Raw genomic sequence first — 24,987 nt, 5'->3', positions numbered from 1 at the left:
AGTGACAAGTGAAGATGAGAACTTCCCAAGTAGTCTTCACCTATACAAGCGAGCAGTCAAGTAAAGAACACATGACAATCTGGAGGAACAATGTACAAAGAAGCGTTTGAATTTCAGATCTACATAAATAACAAATTTAACATGCTCCTTTTGAAGGAGGGTGAGAAGCTGGAGAGTAAATACCTATGATGGATGCCTTAAAATCTGGGGAGAATCTACAGACAGAAAAAAAGTTATAAGAGACTTTATCAAGAGCTTAGCAGAGTAAAAAATTCAAACTTTTAGATGACATGATTTAGCCACTCGTTAGTTGGAAGGTTTGGCCGCGTGCCCTCCTCCAACCCCCTCGAAGCAAAAGATAAAGAAGCAAAAAGCGAGAGGCATATATAATGTACAACTTGTTACCAGATAGTCAAAAAATTTAGCAATTCTTTGCTACCTTTACACATTTAATGTAACATCACACACAAGATCTTCAAAATTGCTATTGCATTTAATTTCCTACAACATTTAGGCTACTAATTTGATAAGCTTTATTCCTGGATTGATTGGCACAATGTTATAACAAGGCAACTAATGAAATCAAATCAAAATTTGTAGAAGAACAAAACGTTATTTTCTGGAGATTTTGGAACCATTGACAGTACACTTTGGGTACAAAAAGTTTGAACTTCAAACGAACATGAAATTATCATGAAGGAAATAAAATAAAAAATCAGTGGGAGTCATACATCATTCTCCTATTGTACATGATGAAAATGCATTTACCATTGATATATTCTAGTAATGCTTCTGTCAGTACAGAATTACATCAAACAGCATGAAGAAATGTCAAACTTACCAAAATTATGACCGCATGTTATTGTGTGGATCTCAAATGACAACCAGCATATTCAAAAACTGCTGATCGAGTTCCCTGAGCTATGATGTACGCACCGTACTTGCTCCGTGTTTAGGGAAACATTACTTGCGTCGCTTAACCATACCAGCTAAGTGAATTGAAACAAAGAGGAACATACTACTATATCATTGGAAACGTTTTCTATCGCTTTGAAAAGGAAGAACAATATGGGAACGCAGATTCCATTACGTTTGTTTCTGCTGTCCAGTTGCATCAGTTTGTTACCGTTTGGGTTAGGTAATTACTCCTGATTTTGCTTTAATTTTATAACTTATAACTTTTTCCTTGTCACGATCATGTTTCCTCTTTAAACGCTTTTCCTAAATAAGGCACCCGCACGGCCCCACAGGTTAGTGGTCAATAAATTTTTCGACGTATTGGTTATAATATTAATAATAAAGAAATGTCCACATGTGAGAGATATCAAGCCTTTGTAATACGTTATATTGAAAAAGTTATCTATTTTTCTCAACAGTATACAATCAGTTTCTTTCAGGATAGAATGACACCGAAGATACAATAAATTAATAGTTTTCAAGATAAAAATTTGATTTTATTTAATGTTGTTTTTAGGCAGTATAGGCGACCTAAGGCGCATAACGCCATATGTGTTTGGGTCCATTTATTTAAAGTATAATATAGGAAAAATTATAACTAATTTTACAAGTATATGCTTTGTCAATCATTTGCTGAGTGTTTAGAATTACATAGAACGTTAGATTTATTTATGTAATGATTATACCCAAAGGTGTCAATATTGTTATTTTTACAAGGTCTGCAATGTCCGACGGTCACGGTGGCTCCATTTCGTTGTGACGAAAATATCACTGTTCCACAAATGTTCCTATGTGACGGCACGGCCGACTGTGTTAACGGCAAAGACGAAGAAAATTGTGGTAAGATATTTAAAACTTATAAACAAGATACAACACTTCCAATACAGTGAATTATTAAACATACAACCAAACAATCGCAATAGAGAAGTTAAGTACGGTTACAGAGACTTGTGAACGTATACTGGCTAAAAAGACCGAGGTTCCAGTCAATACCATAGGTAGATGCATCTCTCTAGAATTTGTTGATTCTTTCCTTAATCCCCTACTGCATAACATCGCTAGCCCTTTTACAGGATACGACACATGTCTAAGAGTTATCAATAATCTCACTACCGGCGTCCCAAGTGAAGTTCTATTGGTCTCTTTGGCTGTTACATCTTTTTTACACCCAAATCCCTCTCGCCAACGGCGTACTCGCTTGTGAGGACATTGAACTTAAACATTCCTTTGATATTTTACTTTGTAATAATATCTCAAAGATGATCCATACTCTCTTTAGTATGATAACGACCCTTACTCCTGCATTGCGTTAACCCCATCTTCTCAAGCGGCTGCTGGTATTCCTCACACTTTTCATCTCTCTATCTTTCCCGCAAAGGTGATATCGGTTGTTAAGTTGTTAGTGTGTACGCATATCACGGTTGGAGCCAAAATAAATATCCGCAATGTTAAATTTCCCGAAACGCCGCCATAGTGATTGTGAAAATGTCATATACATATCTCACTGTAACGTTTGTGATTATGGCATACATGCTGTTGAATCAGATAAAAATATCGCTTACGTTTCAATAACCATAAAAAAAATACACCTAAAAGAGGTCCCCCATGTAGTTTTAATTTTCAGAACCACTCTCTTGATCTGTTCAATTACCTAAAACTCACTTTGGTATAAGAAAGCTTTTCTTAATATGTAGAAACGTAAACAGCTCGAGCCCAATAGAATTCTTAAGACTAATTCACATTTAGTAGACCTTAACAGAGGCATGTGTCTATATATTTAACCATTATAATTGTACAAGTTTCTTTGAACGTATTTAGCTTCTTTGTTCCTTGTGTTTGATTGTTTAGGTTATATTTCATTGGTTTCACACCGTTATTTCTTGTTCAGTTATTTGCGCTCATTTCATGTTTTCGGCTGTGGAAAGTTGACAAGTTACACGATGTATCGGAAGGACAAAAGGCTCGCTCTTTTGCATTTTTGGCTAAATTTGAAGAAGAAAAAATGATCATAAAATACTACAAAAAAAAAAAAATCAGCTGGCTACGTAGAACTTCCATAAGAATTAAGTGTAGTTTATTATCTTGCGTATACACTGCAGAAACTGCGGTGATTACTTGACGCCAATTTTAAAATAAATAAATAAATTTGATTTATAGTTTTTTTAACAAGTAGCCAGAAAATAATTTCCTATTTGATGCTTTTGAAAGTGATTAAGGTTGTGAAACTTACTTTGTTTCATCATGATTGCAGGATCAACTGTACCGATAACCGATCAGATAACCGACGAAAACAGTTCAATCCAACCGGAGTATAGCAGTTTAGCAGGTATGACAGGTAGTGGGGAACCAGGTCACAAACACCGATGGGCAGTGAGACATGTGTATATGACCACTAAAAAACATTAGGTTACCTTTAAAAAATTGAGCAAATGCTTCTAAATGGAATTTTATCTGATGGTACGGTTGGGCATGATGTTCAAGTAAAGAAAAAGGGTAAATGTGAATGTTGAAAGAGAAACGCGATGTTAAGGAATTAAAATGCGATAGTGTGTATAATCGTTTGAACATAGAGAATAATGTAAGTGTTTTAGAGTGAATAATTTTCAAAAGAGGGCGGGATGGGGGCGGGGACGTAAATTCCTCAGGCTGATAGGTACGTGCATGAAAAGGGAACGCCAGAAGTGATTCCGAGGTTTAATAATGAGGGGTGTAGCTTCGGGTGGTTAAAGCCGATTTCCATCATATAAGGGGATATCGGGTCCCTAGTTGCCCCCGAAAAGAATACACTTGGGATGATATATGCTGACCCATGTTTATGTCATAAATTAAGTCGACCAAAATGAAAAGTAGAGATAATTAGAGTTAGAGGTCAGTAATAAGATAACATTTGAATTCTGAACTTTATTCCTGATACAATTGTCATTGGTTTCAAAATCCAAACTTGACACCTGATATTTGTAGACTCTGCTTCTGTACTTAACAGAACAGTTCAGATGTACATTTATTTCTTATTTTTTTCTTCTTTAATCCCATATTGCATAACATCACTAGCCTTTTCGCACGATACGACACATGTTTACGAGTTATCAATTATCTCACTACCGGCGTCCCAAGTGAAGTTCTATTAGTTTCTATGGTTGTTACATCTTTTTACACCAAAATCCCTCTCGCCAACGGCGTACTCGCTTGTGAGGACATTGTACTTAAACATTCCTGTGATATTTTACTTTGTAATAATATCTCAAAGATGATCCATACTCTCTTTAGTATGATAACGACCCTTACTCCTGCATTGCGTTAACCCCATCTTCTCAAGCGGCTGCTGGTATTCTTCACACTTTTCGTCTCTCTATCTGTCCCGCAAAGGTGATATCGGTTGTTAAGTTGTCAAGTGTGTAAGCATATCACGGTTGGAGCCAAAATAAATATCCGCAATGTTAAATTTCCCGAAACGCCGCCATAGTGATTGTGGAAATGTCATATACATATCTCACTGTAACGTTTGTGATTATGGCATACAAGTTGTTGAATCAGATAACAAATTTCGCTTACGTTTCAATAACCATAAAAAATACACCTAATAGAGGTCCCCATGTAGTTTTAATTTTCAGAACCACTCTCTTGATCTGGTCAATAACCTAAAACTCACTTTGGTATAAGAAAGCTTTTCTTAATATGTAGAAACGTAGAGAGCTCGAGCCCAATAGAATTCTTAAGACCAATTCACATTTGGTAGACCTTAACAGAGGCATGTGTCTATATATTTAACCATTATAATTGTACAAGTTTCTTTAAACGTATTTAGCTTCTTTGTTCCTTGTGTTTGATTGTTTAGTTTATATTTCATTGGCTTCACACCGTTATTTCTTGCATAATTTCTTGTTCATTTATATCTGCTCATTTCATGTTTCGACTGTGGAAAGTTGACAAATTACACGATGTATCGGAAAGACAAAAAGGCTCGCTCTTTTGGATTTTTGGCTAAATTTGAAGAAGAAAAAATGATCATAAAATAATTTAAAAACATCAGCTGGCTACGTAGAACTTCCATAAGAATTAAGTGTAGTTTATTAACTTGCGTATCTACTGCAGAAACTGCGGTGATTAATTGACGCCAATTTTGGAATAAATAAATAAATAAATTTGAGTTATAGTTTTTGTAACAAGTAGCCAGAAAATAATTTCCTTTTTGTTGCTTTGAATGTGATTAAGGTTGTGAAACTTACTTTGTTTCATCATGATTTCAGGATCAACTGTACCGATAACCGATCAGATAACCGACGAAAACAGTTCAATCCAACCGGAGTATAGCAGTTTAGCAGGTATGACAGGTAGTGGGGAAGCAGGTCACAAACACCGATGGGCAGTGGGACATGTGTATATGACCACTAAAAAACATTAGGTTACCTCAAAAAAATTGAGCAAATGCTTCTAAATGGAATTTAACTGATGGTACGGTTCGGCATGATGTGCAAGTAAAGAAAAAGGGTAAATGTGAATGTTGAAAGAGAAACGCGATGTTAAAGAATTAAAATGCGATAGTGTGTATAATCGTTTGAACCTAGAGAATAATCTAAGTGTTTAAGAGTGAATAATTTTCAAAAGAGGGGCGAGATGGGGGCGGGGACCTAAATTCCTCAGGCAAATAGGTACGTGCATGAAAAGGTAGCGCCAGAAGTGATTCCGAGGTTTAATAAAGAGGGGTGTAGCCCCTGGGTGGTTAAAGCCGACTTCCATCATTTAAGGGGATATCGGGTCCCTAGTTGCCTCCAAAAAGAATACACTTGGGATGGTATATTCTGAGGCATGTTTATGTCATAAACTAAGTCGACCAAAATGAAAAGTAGAGATAATGTAATATTGTGACGAGCCCGGCTCCTCCGATAGTAATACTATATCGGGACTCGCGATAGAAAGGTACTGGGGTTATCTTGATGCCGTATTTATGCTTCTTCAGGAGATGTCTCGAACGGGAGAAAACAATGAGTTCACAGAAAAACAATTTGACGAGATAGGATTTGATTAATGATTCGGTATAATTTCTTCTCTGTCGATTCTCTTACAAATAAAACAAAATTACAATGATTTGACTCCGTCAATTACGCAATTAGAAGGAGTGATGAAATGATGACGAAGCAATGACGAAGTCACGAACTGATGACGGAGACACAAACTTATGACGGAGTGATAAACTTGCGAAACCCCCACCCCCTTTTATACCTTACTTCTATAACATCCTTCTGCGCACAATCAGAAGGCAGCCAATAACCTGCTCATCCTGTATTAACTTAACGATATAAAAATAAGTGCGCTGGCACTGATCTGCCCTGATTGGTTGGGAGTTTGGAAGTCCCTCCCTTTTCTATGGAAACTTCCATACCACGTGAGAGAACCTTCTCGAATGTTCCGCAGACATAATGGAATCTATTTTGGGAAAAGGTCCTGTAACAAGATTCAATGAGATAGTTAAAACTTCTCGTGGGAAAACTGAATCCATGACCTAGATAAATATATAAGGGGCCTGTAAGGTGTCTCGATGGAGTGTTTCGGTAACATCAAAGAGATGGTATCACTATTTCATAACAATAATTAGAGTCAGAGGTCAGTAATAAGATAACATTTTAATTCTGAACTTTATTCCTGATACAATTGTCATTGGTTTCAAAATCCAAACTTGACACCTGATATTTGTAGACTCTGCTACTGTACTTAACAGAACAGTTCAGATGTACATTTATTTCTTATTTTTTTTTATTCTTTAGTCCCATATTGCATAACATCACTAGACTTTTCGGAGGATACGACACATGTCTAAGAGTTATCAATAATCTCACTACCGGCGTCCCAAGTGAAGTTCTATTGGTCTCTTTGGCTGTTACATCTTTTTTACACCCAAATCCCTCTCGCCAACGGCGTACTCGCTTGTGAGGACATTGAACTTAAACATTCCTTTGATATTTTACTTTGTAATAATATCTCAAAGATGATCCATACTCTCTTTAGTATGATAACGACCCTTACTCCTGCATTGCGTTAACCCCATCTTCTCAAGCGGCTGCTGGTATTCTTCACACTTTTCGTTTCTCTATCTGTCCCGCAAAGGTGATATCGGTTGTTAAGTTGTCAAGTGTGTAAGCATATCACGGTTGGAGCCAAAATAAATATCCGCAATGTTAAATTTCCCGAAACGCCACCATAGTGATTGTGAAAATGTCACATCATATCTCACTGCAACGTTTGTGATTATGGCATACATGTTGTTGAATCAGACTCGAAATTTCGCTTACGTTTCAATAAACATAAAAAATACACCTTAAAATGTCCTCTTGCAGTTTTAATTTCCAGAACCACTCTCTTGATCTGTTCGATAACCGTAAACTCACTTTGGTGTAACAAAGTTTTTCTTAATACGTAGAAAAACGTAGACAGCTAGAGCCCAATAGGATTCTTAAGACTAATTCACATTTGGTAGACCTTAACAGAGGCATGTGTCTATATATTTAACCATTATAATTGTACAAGTTTCTTTAAACGTATTTAGCTTCTTTGTTCCTTGTGTTTGATTGTTTAGTTTATATTTTATTGGTTTCACACCGTTATTCCTTGTATACTTTGTTGTTCATTTACTTGTGCTCATTTCATGTTTCGGCTGTGGAAAGTTGACAAGTTACACGATGTATCGGAAGGACAAAAAGGCTCGCTCTTTTGCATTTTTGGCTAAATTTGAAGAAGAAAAAATGATCATAAAATACTTTAAAAAAATCAGCTGGCTACGTAGAACTTCCATAAGAATTAAGTGTAGTTTATTAACTTGCGTATCTACTGCAGAAACTGCGGTGATTAATTGACGCCAATTTTGGAATAAATAAATTTGAGTTATAGTTTTTTTTAAACAAGTAGCCAGAAAATAATTTCCTATTTGTTGCTTTGAATGTGATTAAGGTTGTGAAACTTACTTTGTTTCATCATGATTGCAGGATCAACTGTACTGATAACCGATCAGATAACCGACGAAAACAGTTCAGTCCAACCGGAGTATAGCAGTTTAGCAGGTATGACAGGTAGTGGGGAACCAGGTCACAAACACCGATGGGCAGTGGGACATGTGTATATGACCACCAAAAAACATTAGGTTACCTCAAAAAAATTGAGCAAATGCTTCTAAATGGAATTTTATCTGATGGTACGGTTGGGCATGATGTTCAAGTAAAGAAAAAGGGTAAATGTGAATGTTGAAAGAGAAACGCAATGTTAAAGAATTAAAATGCGATAGTGTGTATAATCGTTTGAACATAGAGAATAATGTAAGTGTTTTAGAGTGAATAATTTTCAAAAGAGGGGCGGGATGGGGGCGGGGACCTAAATTCCTCAGGCTGATAGGTGCGTGCATGAAAAGGTAGCGCCAGAAGTGATTCCGAGGTTTAATAAAGAGGGGTGTAGCCCCGGGTGGTTAAAGCCGACTTCCATCATTTAAGGGGATATCGGATGCTTAGTTGCCCCCAAAAAGAATACACTTGGGATGGTATATTCTGAGGCATGTTTATGTCATAAATTAAGTCGACCAAAATGAAAAGTAGAGATAATTAGAGTCAGAGGTCAGTAATAAGATAACATTTTAATTCTGAACTTTCTTCCTGATACAATTGTCATAAAATACTTAAATAAAATCAGCTGGCTACGTAGAACTTCCATAACAATTAAGTGTAGTTTATTAACTTGCGTATCTACTGCAGAAACTGCGGTGATTAATTGACGCCAATTTTGGAATAAATAAATTTGAGTTATAGTTTTTTTAAACAAGTAGCCAGAAAATAATTTCCTATTTGTTGCTTTGAATGTGATTAAGGTTGTGAAACTTACTTTGTTTCATCATGATTGCAGGATCAACTGTACTGATAACCGATCAGATAACCGACGAAAACAGTTCAGTCCAACCGGAGTATAGCAGTTTAGCAGGTATGACAGGTAGTGGGGAACCAGGTCACAAACACCGATGGGCAGTGGGACATGTGTATATGACCACCAAAAAACATTAGGTTACCTCAAAAAAATTGAGCAAATGCTTCTAAATGGAATTTTATCTGATGGTACGGTTGGGCATGATGTTCAAGTAAAGAAAAAGGGTAAATGTGAATGTTGAAAGAGAAACGCGATGTTAAAGAATTAAAATGCGATAGTGTGTATAATCGTTTGAACATAGAGAAAAATCTAAGTGTTTTGGAGTGAATAATTTTCAAAAGAGGGGCGGGATGGGGCGGGGACCTACATTCCTCAGACTAATAGGTACGTGCATGAAAAGGTAGCGCCAGAAGTGATTCCGAGGTTTAATAAAGAGGGGTGTAGCGCCGGGTGGTTAAAGCCGACTTCCATCATTTAAGGGGATATCGGGTCCCTAGTTGCCCCCAAAAAGAATACACTTGGGATGGTATATTCTGAGGCATGTTTATGTCATAAATTAAGTCGACCAAAATGAAAAGTAGAGATAATTAGAGTCAGAGGTCAGTAATAAGATAACATTTTAATTCTGAACTTTCTTCCTGATTCAATTGTCATAAAATACTTAAATAAAATCAGCTGGCTACGTAGAACTTCCATAACAATTAAGTGTAGTTTATTAACTTGCGTATCTACTGCAGAAACTGCGGTGATTAATTGACGCCAATTTTGGAATAAATAAATAAATAAATTTGAGTTATAGTTTTTTTAAACAAGTAGCCAGAAAATAATTTCCTATTTGTTGCTTTGAATGTGATTAAGGTTGTGAAACTTACTTTGTTTCATCATGATTGCAGGATCAACTGTACTGATAACCGATCAGATAACCGACGAAAACAGTTCAGTCCAACCGGAGTATAGCAGTTTAGCAGGTATGACAGGTAGTGGGGAACCAGGTCACAAACACCGATGGGCAGTGGGACATGTGTATATGACCACCAAAAAAACATTAGGTTACCTCAAAAAAATTGAGCAAATGCTTCTAAATGGAATTTTATCTGATGGTACGGTTGGGCATGATGTTCAAGTAAAGAAAAAGGGTAAATGTGAATGTTGAAAGAGAAACGCGATGTTAAAGAATTAAAATGCGATAGTGTGTATAATCGTTTGAACATAGAGAACAATCTAAGTGTTTTAGAGTGAATAATTTTCAAAAGAGGGGCGGGATGGGGCGGGGACCTAAATTCCTCAGACTAATAGGTACGTGCATGAAAAGGTAGCGTCAGAAGTGATTCCGAGGTTTAGTAAAGAGGGGTGTAGCCCCGGGTGGTTAAAGCCGACTTCCATCATTTAAGGGGATATCGGGTCCCTAGTTGCCCCCAAAAAGAATACACTTGGGATGGTATATTCTGAGGCATGTTTATGTCATAAATTAAGTCGACCAAAATGAAAAGTAGAGATAATTAGAGTCAGAGGTCAGTAATAAGATAACATTTTAATTCTGAACTTTCTGCCTGATTCAATTGTCATAAAATACTTAAATAAAATCAGCTGGCTACGTAGAACTTCCATAACAATTAAGTGTAGTTTATTAACTTGCGTATCTACTGCAGAAACTGCGGTGATTAATTGACGCCAATTTTGGAATAAATAAATAAATAAATTTGAGTTATAGTTTTTTTAAACAAGTAGCCAGAAAATAATTTCCTATTTGTTGCTTTGAATGTGATTAAGGTTGTGAAACTTACTTTGTTTCATCATGATTGCAGGATCAACTGTACTGATAACCGATCAGATAACCGACGAAAACAGTTCAGTCCAACCGGAGTATAGCAGTTTAGCAGGTATGACAGGTAGTGGGGAACCAGGTCACAAACACCGATGGGCAGTGGGACATGTGTATATGACCACCAAAAAAACATTAGGTTACCTCAAAAAAATTGAGCAAATGCTTCTAAATGGAATTTTATCTGATGGTACGGTTGGGCATGATGTTCAAGTAAAGAAAAAGGGTAAATGTGAATGTTGAAAGAGAAACGCGATGTTAAAGAATTAAAATGCGATAGTGTGTATAATCGTTTGAACATAGAGAACAATCTAAGTGTTTTAGAGTGAATAATTTTCAAAAGAGGGGCGGGATGGGGCGGGGACCTAAATTCCTCAGACTAATAGGTACGTGCATGAAAAGGTAGCGTCAGAAGTGATTCCGAGGTTTAGTAAAGAGGGGTGTAGCCCCGGGTGGTTAAAGCCGACTTCCATCATTTAAAGGGGATATCGGGTCCCTAGTTGCCCCCAAAAAGAATACACTTGGGATGGTATATTCTGAGGCATGTTTATATCATAAATTAAGTCGACCAAAATGAAAAGTAGAGATAATTAGAGTCAGAGGTCAGTAATAAGATAACATTTTAATTCTGAACTTTCTTCCTGATACAATTGTCATAAAATACTTAAATAAAATCAGCTGGCTACGTAGAACTTCCATAACAATTAAGTGTAGTTTATTAACTTGCGTATCTACTGCAGAAACTGCGGTGATTAATTGACGCCAATTTTGGAATAAATAAATAAATTTGAGTTATAGTTTTTTTAAACAAGTAGCCAGAAAATAATTTCCTATTTGTTGCTTTGAATGTGATTAAGGTTGTGAAATTTACTTTGTTTCATCATGATTGCAGGATCAACTGTACTGATAACCGATCAGATAACCGACGAAAACAGTTCAGTCCAACCGGAGTATAGCAGTTTAGCAGGTATGACAGGTAGTGGGGAACCAGGTCACAAACACCGATGGGCAGTGGGACATGTGTATATGACCACCAAAAAAACATTAGGTTACCTCAAAAAAATTGAGCAAATGCTTCTAAATGGAATTTTATCTGATGGTACGGTTGGGCATGATGTTCAAGTAAAGAAAAAGGGTAAATGTGAATGTTGAAAGAGAAACGTGATGTTAAAGAATTAAAATGCGATAGTGTGTATAATCGTTTGAACATAGAGAACAATCTAAGTGTTTTAGAGTGAATAATTTTCAAAAGAGGGGCGGGATGGGGGCGGGGACCTAAATTCCTCAGACTAATAGGTACGTGCATGAAAAGGTAGCGCCAGAAGTGATTCCGAGGTTTAATAAAGAGGGGTGTAGCGCCGGGTGGTTAAAGCCGACTTCCATCATTTAAGGGGATATCGGGTCCCTAGTTGCCCCCAAAAAGAATACACTTGGGATGGTATATTCTGAGGCATGTTTATGTCATAAATTAAGTCGACCAAAATGAAAAGTAGAGATAATTAGAGTCAGAGGTCAGTAATAAGATAACATTTTAATTCTGAACTTTCTTCCTGATTCAATTGTCATAAAATACTTAAATAAAATCAGCTGGCTACGTAGAACTTCCATAACAATTAAGTGTAGTTTATTAACTTGCGTATCTACTGCAGAAACTGCGGTGATTAATTGACGCCAATTTTGGAATAAATAAATAAATAAACAAATTTGAGTTATAGTTTTTTTAAACAAGTAGCCAGAAAATAATTTCCTATTTGTTGCTTTGAATGTGATTAAGGTTGTGAAATTTACTTTGTTTCATCATGATTGCAGGATCAACTGTACTGATAACCGATCAGATAACCGACGAAAACAGTTCAGTCCAACCGGAGTATAGCAGTTTAGCAGGTATGACAGGTAGTGGGGAACCAGGTCACAAACACCGATGGGCAGTGGGACATGTGTATATGACCACCAAAAAAACATTAGGTTACCTCAAAAAAATTGAGCAAATGCTTCTAAATGGAATTTTATCTGATGGTACGGTTGGGCATGATGTTCAAGTAAAGAAAAAGGGTAAATGTGAATGTTGAAAGAGAAACGCGATGTTAAAGAATTAAAATGCGATAGTGTGTATAATCGTTTGAACATAGAGAATAATGTAAGTGTTTTAGAGTGAATAATTTTCAAAAGAGGGGCGGGATGGGGGCGGGGACCTAAATTCCTCAGGCTGATAGGTGCGTGCATGAAAAGGTAGCGCCAGAAGTGATTCCGAGGTTTAATAAAGAGGGGTGTAGCCCCGGGTGGTTAAAGCCGACTTCCATCATTTAAGGGGATATCGGATGCTTAGTTGCCCCCAAAAAGAATACACTTGGGATGGTATATTCTGAGGCATGTTTATGTCATAAATTAAGTCGACCAAAATGAAAAGTAGAGATAATTAGAGTCAGAGGTCAGTAATAAGATAACATTTTAATTCTGAACTTTCTTCCTGATACAATTGTCATTGGTTTCAAAATCCAAACTTGACACCTGATATTTGTAGACTCTGCTTCTGTACTTAACAGAACAGTTCAGATGTACATTTATTTATTATTTTTTCCCCTTAATCCCCTGTTGCATAACATCACTAGCCTTTTCGGAGGATACGACACATGTTTACGAGTTATCAATAATCTCACTACCGGCGTCCCAAGTGAAGTTCTATTAGTTTCTATGGTTGTTACATCTTTTTACACCAAAATCCCTCTCGCCAACGGCGTACTCGCTTGTGAGGACATTGTACTTAAACATTCCTTTGATATTTTACTTTGTAATAATATCTCAAAGATGATCCATACTCTCTTTAGTATGATAACGACCCTTACTCCTGCATTGCGTTAACCCCATCTTCTCAAGCGGCTGCTGGTATTCTTCACACTTTTCGTCTCTCTCTCTGTCCCGCAAAGGTGATATCGGTTGTTAAGTTGTCAAGTGTGTAAGCATATCACGGTTGGAGCCAAAATAAATATCCGCAATGTTCAATTTCCCGAAACGCCGCCATAGTGATTGTGAAAATGTCATATACATATCTCAATGTAACGTTTGTGATTATGGCATACAAGTTGTTGAATCAGATAACAAATTTCGCTTACGGTTCAATAACCATAAAAAATACACCTAAAAGAGGTCCCCATTCAGTTTTAATTTTTAGAACCACTCTCTTGATCTGGTCAATAACCTAAAACTTACTTTGGTATAAGAAAGCTTTTCTTAATATGTAGAAACGTAAACAGCTCGAGCCCAATAGAATTCTTAAGACTAATTCACATTTGGTAGACCTTAACAGAGGCATGTGTCTATATATTTAACCATTATAATTGTACAAGTTTCTTTAAACGTATTTAGCTTCTTTGTTTGTTGTGTTTGATTGTTTAGTTTATATTTTATTGGTTTCACACCGTTATTTCTTGCATAATTTCTTGTTCAGTTATTTGCGCTCATTTCATGTTTCGGCTGTGGAAAGTTGACAAGTTACACGATGTATCGGAAGGACGAAAAGGCTCGCTCTTTTGCATTTTTGGCTAAATTTGAAGAAAAAAAATGATCATAAAATACTTTAAAAAAATCAGCTGGCTACGTAGAACTTCCATAACAATTAAGTGTAGTTAATTAACTTGCGTATCTACTGCAGAAACTGCGGTGATTAATTGACGCCAATTTTGGAATAAATCAATAAATAAATTTGAGTTATAGTTTTTTTAACAAGTAGCCAGAAAATAATTTCCTATTTGTTGCTTTGAATGTGATAAAGGTTGTGAAACTTACTTTGTTTCATCATGATTGCAGGATCAACTGTACCGATAACCGATCAGATAACCGACGAAAACAGTTCAATCCAACCGGAGTATAGCAGTTTAGCAGGTATGACAGGTAGTGGGGAACCAGGTCACAAACACCGATGGGCAGTGGGACATTTGTATATGACCACCAAAAAACATTAGGTTACCTCCAAAAAATTGAGCAAATGCTTCTTAATGGAATTTTATCTGATGGTACGGTTGGGAATGATGTTCAAGTAAAGAAAAAGGGTAAATGTGAATGTTGAAAGAGAAACGCGATGTTAAAAGAATTAAAATGCGATAGTGTGTATAATCGTTTGAACATAGAGAATAATCTAAGTGTTTTAGAGTGAATAATTTTCAAAAGAGGGGCGGGATGGGGGCGGGGACCTAAATTCCTCAGGCTGATAGGTACGTGCATGAAAAGGTAGCGCCAGAAGTGATTCCGAAGTTTAATAAAGAGGGGTGTAGCCCCGGGTGGTTAAAGCCGACTTCCATCATTTAAGGGGATATCCGGTCCCTAGTTGCCCCCAAAAAGAATACATTGGGATGGTATATTCTGAGGCATGTTTATGTCATTAATTAAGTCGACCAAAATGAAAAGAAGTAGAGATAATTAGAGTCAGAGGTCAGTAATAAGATAACATTTTAATTCTGAACTTTCTTCCTGATACAATTGTCATTGGTTTCAAAATCCAAACTTGACACCTGATATTTATAGACTCTGCTTCTGTACTTATCAGAACAGTTCAGATTTACATTTATTTCTTATTTTTTTATTCTTTAATCCCCTATTGCATAACATCACTAGCCTATTTGAAGGATACGACACATGTTTACGAGTTATCAATAATCTCACTACCGGCGTTCCAAGTGAAGTTCTATTGGTCTCTTTGGCTGTTACATCTTTTTTACACCAAAATCCCTCTCGCCAACGGCGTGCTTGCTTGTGAGGACATTGTACTTAAACATTCCTTTGATATTATACTTTGTAATAATATCTCAAAGATGATCCATACTCTCTTTAGTATGATAACGACCCTTACTCCTGCATTGCGTTATCCCCATCTTCTCAAGCGGCTGCTGGTATTCTTCACACTTTTCATCTCTCTACACACAGAAAACAATATGTAAAATAATGTTATGTAAATCACGGGTTGTAAAAAAGTACATGGAATTATGTAAATATTACACAACATTCTGTAAAAGCATGCGATTGAGGATTACACAAACTTATTGTAAACATCAACTAAGTCATTTTACATGATAACAAGTAACCTTTACCAAAGCGTTAACCAAACGGAAGCAAAGTTTACATAATACAACACTACTTGTACCAGTTTGTCGACATTTATCGTTACTAAATGTTCTATAGTAACCACGGCCATACATACGTGCAAGCCACATACCGTTACGTACTCAGTGTGCCATTACAAGCTATAATGACATGGAAAATGACGTTAGGAGACTGGGTCCTGGAAGAATTGATTGAAAAATTCGAAGGTATGTTTTGAAATTATGTAAGTGAACGTGACAAGAACCACGACCACGTTGGGACCCACGACTAAGTTGGGTAAACGAATGCATTTGAATCGCTTGCGTTACGTAGACCTAACGTTAAAGTCATACAATAAGTTAATATCATAGGCTAGCTGCTGTTTGTCATAGTCAACTCATAATTGCCAACGAATCCGTGTAGCCTACATACAAGTGAACATTAAACGGAATAGCCTACGGACGGACGGAGGACTTTGGTCTAGGCCTTTATTGTAACCTAGTGCATTCTGTTCCTATTGTACGTTAACCGTAACTTCGTATACACTGTGAGTCACTTTTTTAAGTAGTACTAGGCCTAGTACTAGTAGGGTATACTTAGGCTATTTCAAGGCAATACATTTCAAATAGCATCGGGCATGGGCCTAAAGTTACGCTGGTACTATGTTTAATAAGGGATAAACATATATTCATGTAATGCAATATATACTTACCACTAATTGCCATTTTAGCTTGTAAGTTGTAGCAAGTAAGCCGAAGCTGATGTGGACTGGTGATACTTTTAGACCTACAGTAGGCCCAATTATCATTTAGCTATATTATGGAAGTGATCTAGCTGTTATAATTCATAGCAATCTACAAAATTGCATACAGTGGGAGTGAGCATTGTTTTAAGCATTGTTAACATGATGCATTGGTTGTAAAAGTTGCCTACATTGTCTGATGAATGTTTAATGCAAGTTCCTGTTTTGACAAGGAATCACTATAGGCCATCTGGCTTTCTAGTTTTAAACGTACTGTACTTGAAGAAGTTAGAATCACAACTGATTAAATTGTGGGAATTTTCTTTAGGAATGGCAATGCTTTGTGAGGGGTACATGTAAATAACTGCTTATGCTCCAAGGAACTTCACTATGATGGGAATTTTTTTTCTTTTCAATGTTGTTACTTAGGAAGCATCAACTTGGAATTCTATTTGCAAAAGATTTCAGACAGACCTCAGCCATATGTGTTACTTCTTGGAGGAAGCAAAATACATCTCAAGCAGTCATTTGTGATCATCGAGAGACATGCCCTACCCCCAGAGGACATTTATGAAGCCATTGATGTGTGCTTCAAATCATTCTACGTGTTTATTCTGAATTATACTAAATTACATGTCTTTTTGCCTGGGAATTTTTCCGAAAAGTTGTCTACCAGTTGCCTGGTGGTGTGAAGGGCAACCAGATTCGAAATTTTCATGCTTACCGTGCAAACAAGAAAGACAAAGTAACTGCAGTTTAGCATTTGTCATAGACAGCACTCCACGTTTTCTCATCTCACGGATCAGAATGCATCTAAAGTTGTTGCTTATTTGGAATTGACTTTGGGAAGAGTTGTTTCTTTGTGTTTAATTTGGAATACCAAATGCATGAGCCAACAACACAGACAAAGTAACTGCAGTGTAGCTCTCATCATAGACAGCACTCCACGTTTTCTCATCCCACGGATCAGCATATATCTAAAGTTGTGGCTTATTTGAAATTGACTTCGGGAAGAGTTGTTTCTTTGTGCTTAATCTGGAATACCAAAAGGCATGTTCAAAGAACAAAGACCAAGTAACTGCACTGTAGCAATTGAAAATGTTGGCACTTTTAAGTTGACTTAATTCCACAAGACAATACTTTTATAGCCTAAATTGTTCATTTTACATTTAATGGGATATAATATATGGACCTCTGGAATAGGAAGGTAGTAGGGTGTTTAATTGCTGAAAATCGCACATTCTGAATTGTTTGTGTTGTCATTGCTTTTTGCTCTCTCTTAAATGTACCTCTCTGTTGTGAGCGATTCAAAACATGCATCCATAAATTGTTTACCTAAGTATTAGGTAATAATTAACCTAAAAACCTGTGTAAAATATTTACTGAACGGGTGCTATGTAAACTTCTCTGACAAAATTTTACATAACAGTATTGTATTTGCGTTACATAATAAACATGTAAAACTTTACAAACCGGCAGTTAAGTAATTTTTACTTAAATGTTTTAGTGTTCTTATTTGACATGAAAATTAGGTAAAATTTTACTTAACCTGTGTAAAACGTTTTTTGAGTGTATCTGTCCCGCAAAGGTGATATCGGTTGTTAAGTTGTCAAGTGTGTAAGCATATCACGGTTGGAGCCAAAATAAATATCCGCAATGTTAAATTTCCCGAAACGCCACCATAGTGTCACACACAAGTCTATGCGATTAAATCTGGATGTGATCATGGAGCCACACTCGCAAAACTTGGAGCGTGTATTTCCGATATAAGGTCGTGGTCTGCTGCAAATGACATGAAATTGAATGACGACAAAACTGAACTAATTCATATATCTTCTAAATTCCGAACTGCTGCTCCAATTCCTTCACTGAAGATTGGAACCACACACGTCGAGCCAGTCAACAATGCCAGGAATCTAGGAGTTATTTTCGACAAAAATCTGGATATGAATCAACATATTAATAACATATGCCGATCTGCTTCTTCTGCTCTTCATAAAATTGGAAAGATTCGCCGCTGCCTGGATCAGCAAACAGCCGAAACACTAGTCCACGCCTTTGTTTCATCCCGTGTTGACAACTGTAACAGTTTGCTATACGGTTTGCCCGATCAGCAGGTGAATAAGCTTCAACGGATACAAAATTCGGCGGCAAGGTTGATAACCCGCACCAAACGGTCTGAACATATCACACCAATCCTTCGTGATCTTCACTGGCTTTCTGTGAAACAACGCATCAACTTCAAAATCCTGCTTCTAACTTTTAAATGTATCCATGGACTTGCTCCAGTGTACCTACAAAACCTCATCCGGGACTATACGCCACGTTGTTGCCTCCGATCCAGTTCGAAATCTTTACTGGTCATTCCTCCTGTATGCACTAAGTCATACGGCTCTCGCTCGTTTCAGTTCTCTTCCGCTGTCCTCTGGAATGACTTATCGATCAAAGTTAAAGAAGCTCAGTCAGTAACCAGTTTCAAATCTCTCTTAAAGACTCACCTGTTCTCTTGTTTGTAGTTTTCTGTCCTTCAGCGCATAGAGACTTAAGTGTGTATTTGCGCTTTATAAGAACTGTGTATTATTATTATTATTATTATAGTGATTGTGAAAATGTCACATACATATCTCACTGCAACGTTTGTGATTATGGCATACATGTTGTTGAATCAGATAACAAATCTCGCTTACGTTTCAATAACCATAAAAAAATACACCTAAAAGAGGTCCCCATGCAGTTTTCATTTTCAGAACCACTCTCTTGATCTGTTCAATTACCTAAAACTCACTTTGGTATAACAAAGCTTTTCTTAATACGTAGAAAAACGTAGACAGTTCGAGCCCAATAGGATTCTTAAGACTAATTCACATTTGGTAGACCTTAACAGAGGCATGTGTCTATATATTTAACCATTATAATTGTACAAGTTTTTTTAAACGTATTTAGCTTCTTTGTTCCTTGTGTTTGATTGTTTAGTTTATAGTTTATTGGTTTCACACCGTTATTCCTTGTATACTTTGTTGTTCATTTACTTGTGCTCATTTCATGTTTCGGCTGTGGAAAGTTGACAAGTTACACGATGTATCGGAAGGACAAAAAGGCTCGCTCTTTTGCATTTTTGGCTAAATTTGAAGAATAAAAAATGCTCATAAAATACTTTAAAAAAATCAGCTGGCCACGTAGAACTTCCATAAGAATTAAGTGTAGTTTATTAACTTGCGTATCTACTGCAGAAACTGCGGTGATTAATTGACGCCAATTTTGGAATAAATAAATAAATAAATTTGAGTTATAGTTTTTGTAACAAGTAGCCAGAAAATGATTTCCTTTTTGTTGCTTTGAATGTGATTAAGGTTGTGAAACTTACTTTGTTTCATCATGATTTCAGGATCAACTGTACCGATAACCGATCAGATAACCGACGAAAACAGTTCAATCCAACCGGAGTATAGCAGTTTAGCAGGTATGACAGGTAGTGGGGAAGCAGGTCACAAACACCGGTGGGCAGTGGGACATGTGAATTTGACCACCAAAAAACATAAGGTTACCTCAACAACAAAAAAATGAGCAAATGCTTCTAAATGGAATTTAACTGATGGTACGGTTGGGCATGATGTGCAAGTAAAAATAGGGTAAATGTGAATGTTGAAAGAGAAACACGATGTTAAAGAATTAAAATGCGATAGTGTGTATAATCGTTTGAACATAGAGAATAATCTAAGTGTTTTAGAGTGAATAATTTTCAAAAGAGGGGCGGGATGGGGCCAGGGACCTAAATTTCTCAGGCTGATAGGTACGTGCATGAAAAGGTAGCGCGAGAAGTGATTCCGAGGTTTAATAAAGAGGGCAGTAGCCCTGGGTGGTTAAAGCCGACTTCCATCATTTAAGGGGATATCGGGTCCCTAGTTGCCTCCAAAAAGAATACACTTGGGATGGTATATTCTGAGGCATGCTTATGTCATAAACTAAGTCGACCAAAATGAAAAGTAGAGATAATTAGAGTCAGAGGTCAGGAATAAGATTACATTTTAATTCTGAACTTTATTCCTGATACAATTGTCATTGGTCTCAAAATCCAAACTTGAGACCTGATATTTGAAGACTCTGCTACTGTACTTAACAGAACAGTTCAGATGTACATATTTTTCTTATTTTTTTATTCTTTTATCCCCTATTGAATAACATCACTAGCCTTTTCGGAGGATACGACACATGTCTAAGAGTTATCAATAATCTCACTACCGGCGTCCCAAGTGAAGTTCTATTGGTCTCTTTGGCTGTTACATCTTTTTACACCAAAATCCCTCTCGCCAACGGCGTACTCGCTTGTGAGGACATTGTACTTAAACATTCCTTTGATATTTTACTTTGTAATAATATCTCAAAGATTATCCATACTCTCTTTAGTATGATAACGACCCTTACTCCTGCATTGCGTTAACCCCATCTTCTCAAGCGGCTGCTGGTATTCTTCACACTTTTCGTTTCTCTATCTGTCCCGCAAAGGTGATATCGGTTGTTAAGTTGTCAAGTGTGTAAGCATATCACGGTTGGAGCCAACATAAATATCCGCAATGTTAAATTTCCCGAAACGCCACCATAGTGATTGTGAAAATGTCATATACATATCTCACTGCAACGTTTGTGATTATGGCATACATGTTGTTGAATCAGACTCGAAATTTCGCTTACGTTTCAATAAACATAAAAAAATACACCTTAAAATGTCCCCTTGCAGTTTTAATTTCAAGAACCACTCTCTTGATCTGTTCAATTACCTAAAACTCACTTTGGTGTAACAAAGCTATTCTTAATATGTAGAAACGTAAACAGCTCGAGCCCAATAGAATTTTTAAGACTTAATCACATTTGGTAGACCTTAACAGAGGCATGTGTCTATATATTTAACCATTATAATTGTACAAGTTTCTTTAAACGTATTTAGCTTCTTTGTTCCTTGTGTTTGATTGTTTAGTATATATTTTATTGGTTTCACACCGTTATTTCTTGTATAATTTCTTATCAGTTATTTGCGCTCATTTCATGTTTCGGCTGTGGAAAGTTGACAAGTTACACGATGTATCGGAAGGACAAAAAGGCTCGCTCTTTTGCATTTTTGGCTAAATTTGAAGAATAAAAAATGATCATAAAATACTAAAAAAAAATCAGCTGGCTACGAGAACTTCCATAACAATGTAGTGTAGTTAGTTAACTTGCGTATATACTGCAGAAACTGCGGTGATTACTTGACGCCAATTTTAAAATAAATAAATAAATAAATTTGAGTTATAGTTTTTTTAACAAGCTGCCAGAAAATAATTTCCTTTTTGTTGCTTTTGAAAGTGATTAAGGTTGTGAAATTTACCTTTTTTCATCATGATTTCAGGATCAACTGTACCGATTACAGATCAGATAACCGACGAAAACAGTTCAATCCAACCGGAGCAGAGCAGTTTAGCAGGTATGACAGGTAATGGGGAAGCAGGTCACAAACGAAGAGAGGCAGTAGGACATGTGCATTTTGACCACCCAAAATACATAAAGTTACCTCAAAACATTTGAGCAAAATGCTTTACATAGGAATTTTATCTTTTGGTACGGTTGGGCATGATGTGCAAGTAAAACAAAAAGTAAATATGAACGTTGAAAGAGAAACACGATTTGTAAGTAATAAAATGCGATAGTTTGTATAATCGTTTGAACATAGAGAATAATCTAAGTGTTTTAGAGTGAATAATTTTCAAAAGTGGGCGGGATGGGGCGGGGACCTAAATTCCTAAGGTTGATAGGTACGTGCATGAAAAGGTAGCGCCAGAAGTGATTCCGAGGTTTAATAAAGAGGGGTGTAGCCCCGGGGCGGTTAAAGCCGACTTCCATCATTTAAGGGGATATCGGGTCCCTAGTTGCCCCCAAAAGAATATACTTGGGATGGTATATTCTGAGGCATGCTTATGTCATAAATTAAGTCGACCAAAATGAAAAGTAGAGATAATTAGAGTCAGAGGTCAGGTATAAGATTACATTTTAATTCTGAACTGTATTCCTGATACAATTGTCATTGTTCTCAAAATCCAAACTTGACACCTGATATTTGTAGACTCTGGTACTGTACTTAACAGAACACTTCAGATGTACATTTATTTTTTATTTTTACCTTAATCCCATATTGCATAACATCACTAGCCTTTCGGAGGATACGACTCATGTTTACGAGTTATCAATAATCTCACTACCGGCGTCCCAAGTGAAGTTCTATTAGTTTCTATGGTTGTTACATCTTTTTACACCAAAATCCCTCTCGCCAACGGCGTACTCGCTTGTGAGGACATTGTACTTAAACATTCTTTTGATATTTTACTTTGTAATAATATCTCAAAGATGATCCATACTCTCTTTAGTATGATAACGACCCTTACTCCTGCATTGCGTGAACCCCATCTTCTCAAGCGGCTGCTGGTATTCTTCACACTTTTCGTCTCTCTATCTGTCCCGCAAAGGTGATATCGGTTTTTAAGTTGTCAAGTGTGTAAGCATATCACGGTTGGAGCCAAAATAAATATCCGCAATGTTAAATTTCCCGAAACCCCGCCATAGTGATTGTAAAAATGTCATATGCATATCTCACTGTAACGTTTTTGATTATGGCATACATGTTGTTGAATCAGACTCGAAATTTCGCTAACGTTACATAAACAATTAAAAAAAAATACACCTTAAAGAGGTCCCCTTGCAGTTTTAAGTTTCAGAACTACTCTCTTGATCTGTTCAATAACCTAAAACTCACTTTGGTATAACAAAGCTTTCCTTAATATATAAATTCATACTAGGTAGTGTAGTTTATTAACTTGCGTATACACTGCAGAAACTGCGGTGATAAATTGACGCCAATCTTTGAACAAATAAATTACTTTGAGTTATAGTTTTATGCGTCTCGTTCGTAAACAGAATATCCAACTTAACATACCCTACTATATAAAAGCAAGCGCAAGGAACGAACGTACCAGCTACTCCTTAACATGCAGCTAGAAAAATAATTTTCTATTTGTTGCTTTTAAATGTGATTAAGGTTGTGAAACTGACTTTATTTCATCATGTTACCTCAAAACATTGGAGCAAAATGCTTTTAAAATGGAATTTTATCTGATGGTACGGTTGGGCATGATGTTCAACTAACAAAAGAGGGGTTAATACGAATACTGAAAGAGAAACACGATGTTGAAGAATTAAAATGCGATAGTTTGTCATCTTTGGAATATGGAGAGTAATTTAACTGTTTTGGAGTGAATAGTTTTCAAAAGTGGGGCGGGATGGGGGCGGGGCAACCTCAATTTCTCAGGCTGATAGGTACATGCATGAAAGGTAACGCCGGAAGTGATTCCGAGGTTTAATAAAGAGGGGTGTAGCCCCTGGGTGGTTCAAGCCGACTTCTATCATTTAAGAGTACGTCGGGGCCCTAGTTGCCGCACAAATGAATACACTTGGGATGGCATATTCTGAGGCATGTTTATGTAATAAATTAGGTTGACCAAAATAAAAAGTAGAGATAATTAGAGTCAGAGGTATGGAATGAGATTACATTTAATTCTGAACTTTATTCCTGATACATTCAAACGTTGTGCAAGTAAGAGTGGTCAATAAGAAGATTACAGCAGAAAGACCAGTTGTAAGTCCTATTGCATGCTCCTATAGCAAATATAATTACTGGTATGATTCTTTTGTTTTTTGAAATTTAATTGCCAAAAATATTGTTTAAATATGTGTAGTGCTATTAATGTATAGCATGGATGCGTAAAATAAGGATAATGAATTTGTACATTGACATCACGACCTTTGGTAGGTCATGTTTACTATGTAATTCAGATGTGACAACTGTGTCGTTTATATATTTTGTGACTCAATTATTTACGACCAGGAAAGCAATGTTGAGCATATTTTGATAAACGTCCATGCAGTATTTTATAACAATAGTCATCTATGTTTGGATTAAATGTCGAATTAAATAATTGTCATGTTCTTGTATAAAAGACATTGTTATCAAAACAGAGACGTCAATCGAGTCCAATTGTCATTGGTTTCAAAATCCAAACTTGACACCTGATAATTGTTGACTCTGCTAGTGTACTTAAAAGAACAGTTCAGATGTAAATTTTTCTTGTCTGTAGAAGATAAATGAATTTGCCACATATACCTTCAAATGGGTTAATAGGAGCGGATCAACAGTCAACATCACACAGACTCATATTCTTGCGGTAGGACTCGTTAACTTTACGTTAATGATGTTCTCACGTTTCAGTCGTAACTGGTACTGCATCTATAACGCAAATGAAAACCAGCATTTTTCAAAAACGTCTTATCGGTTTACTGGTGTCGTATACCACAGTTAATTGCTCGATTGACTTACACAATAGACTGGTCACATACCAAGGCCGCTGGAACATTAATATAAGTTTTCAACTGACATGTCCTATCAACCATATGATAACTGGCTACCATGGTA

General features: G+C 36.6%; 1 protein-coding gene across 1 annotated transcript in view; it reads left to right on the top strand.

Moving 5' to 3' along the window:
* The window catches only part of LOC139969152 (adhesion G-protein coupled receptor G4-like), an 89,904-nt gene that overhangs the window by 56,174 nt on the left and 8,743 nt on the right, over positions 1-24,987 (top strand). Inside the window, exons 4-14 of the mRNA XM_071973985.1 lie at positions 3,209-3,283; positions 5,205-5,279; positions 7,935-8,009; positions 8,839-8,913; positions 9,750-9,824; positions 10,662-10,736; positions 11,571-11,645; positions 12,488-12,562; positions 14,483-14,557; positions 19,879-19,953; positions 21,877-21,951. Of these exons, the coding sequence (XP_071830086.1) occupies positions 3,209-3,283; positions 5,205-5,279; positions 7,935-8,009; positions 8,839-8,913; positions 9,750-9,824; positions 10,662-10,736; positions 11,571-11,645; positions 12,488-12,562; positions 14,483-14,557; positions 19,879-19,953; positions 21,877-21,951 (825 nt within the window). The remainder of the gene's footprint in view (positions 1-3,208; positions 3,284-5,204; positions 5,280-7,934; positions 8,010-8,838; positions 8,914-9,749; positions 9,825-10,661; positions 10,737-11,570; positions 11,646-12,487; positions 12,563-14,482; positions 14,558-19,878; positions 19,954-21,876; positions 21,952-24,987) is intronic.

The sequence above is a fragment of the Apostichopus japonicus genome, chromosome 6 (assembly GCF_037975245.1).
Source record: "Apostichopus japonicus isolate 1M-3 chromosome 6, ASM3797524v1, whole genome shotgun sequence".
NCBI classification, from domain to species: domain Eukaryota; kingdom Metazoa; phylum Echinodermata; class Holothuroidea; order Aspidochirotida; family Stichopodidae; genus Apostichopus; species Apostichopus japonicus.
The sequence above is the reverse complement of the archived record's forward strand: the minus strand, read 5'-3'. Positions and strand labels throughout refer to the sequence as shown.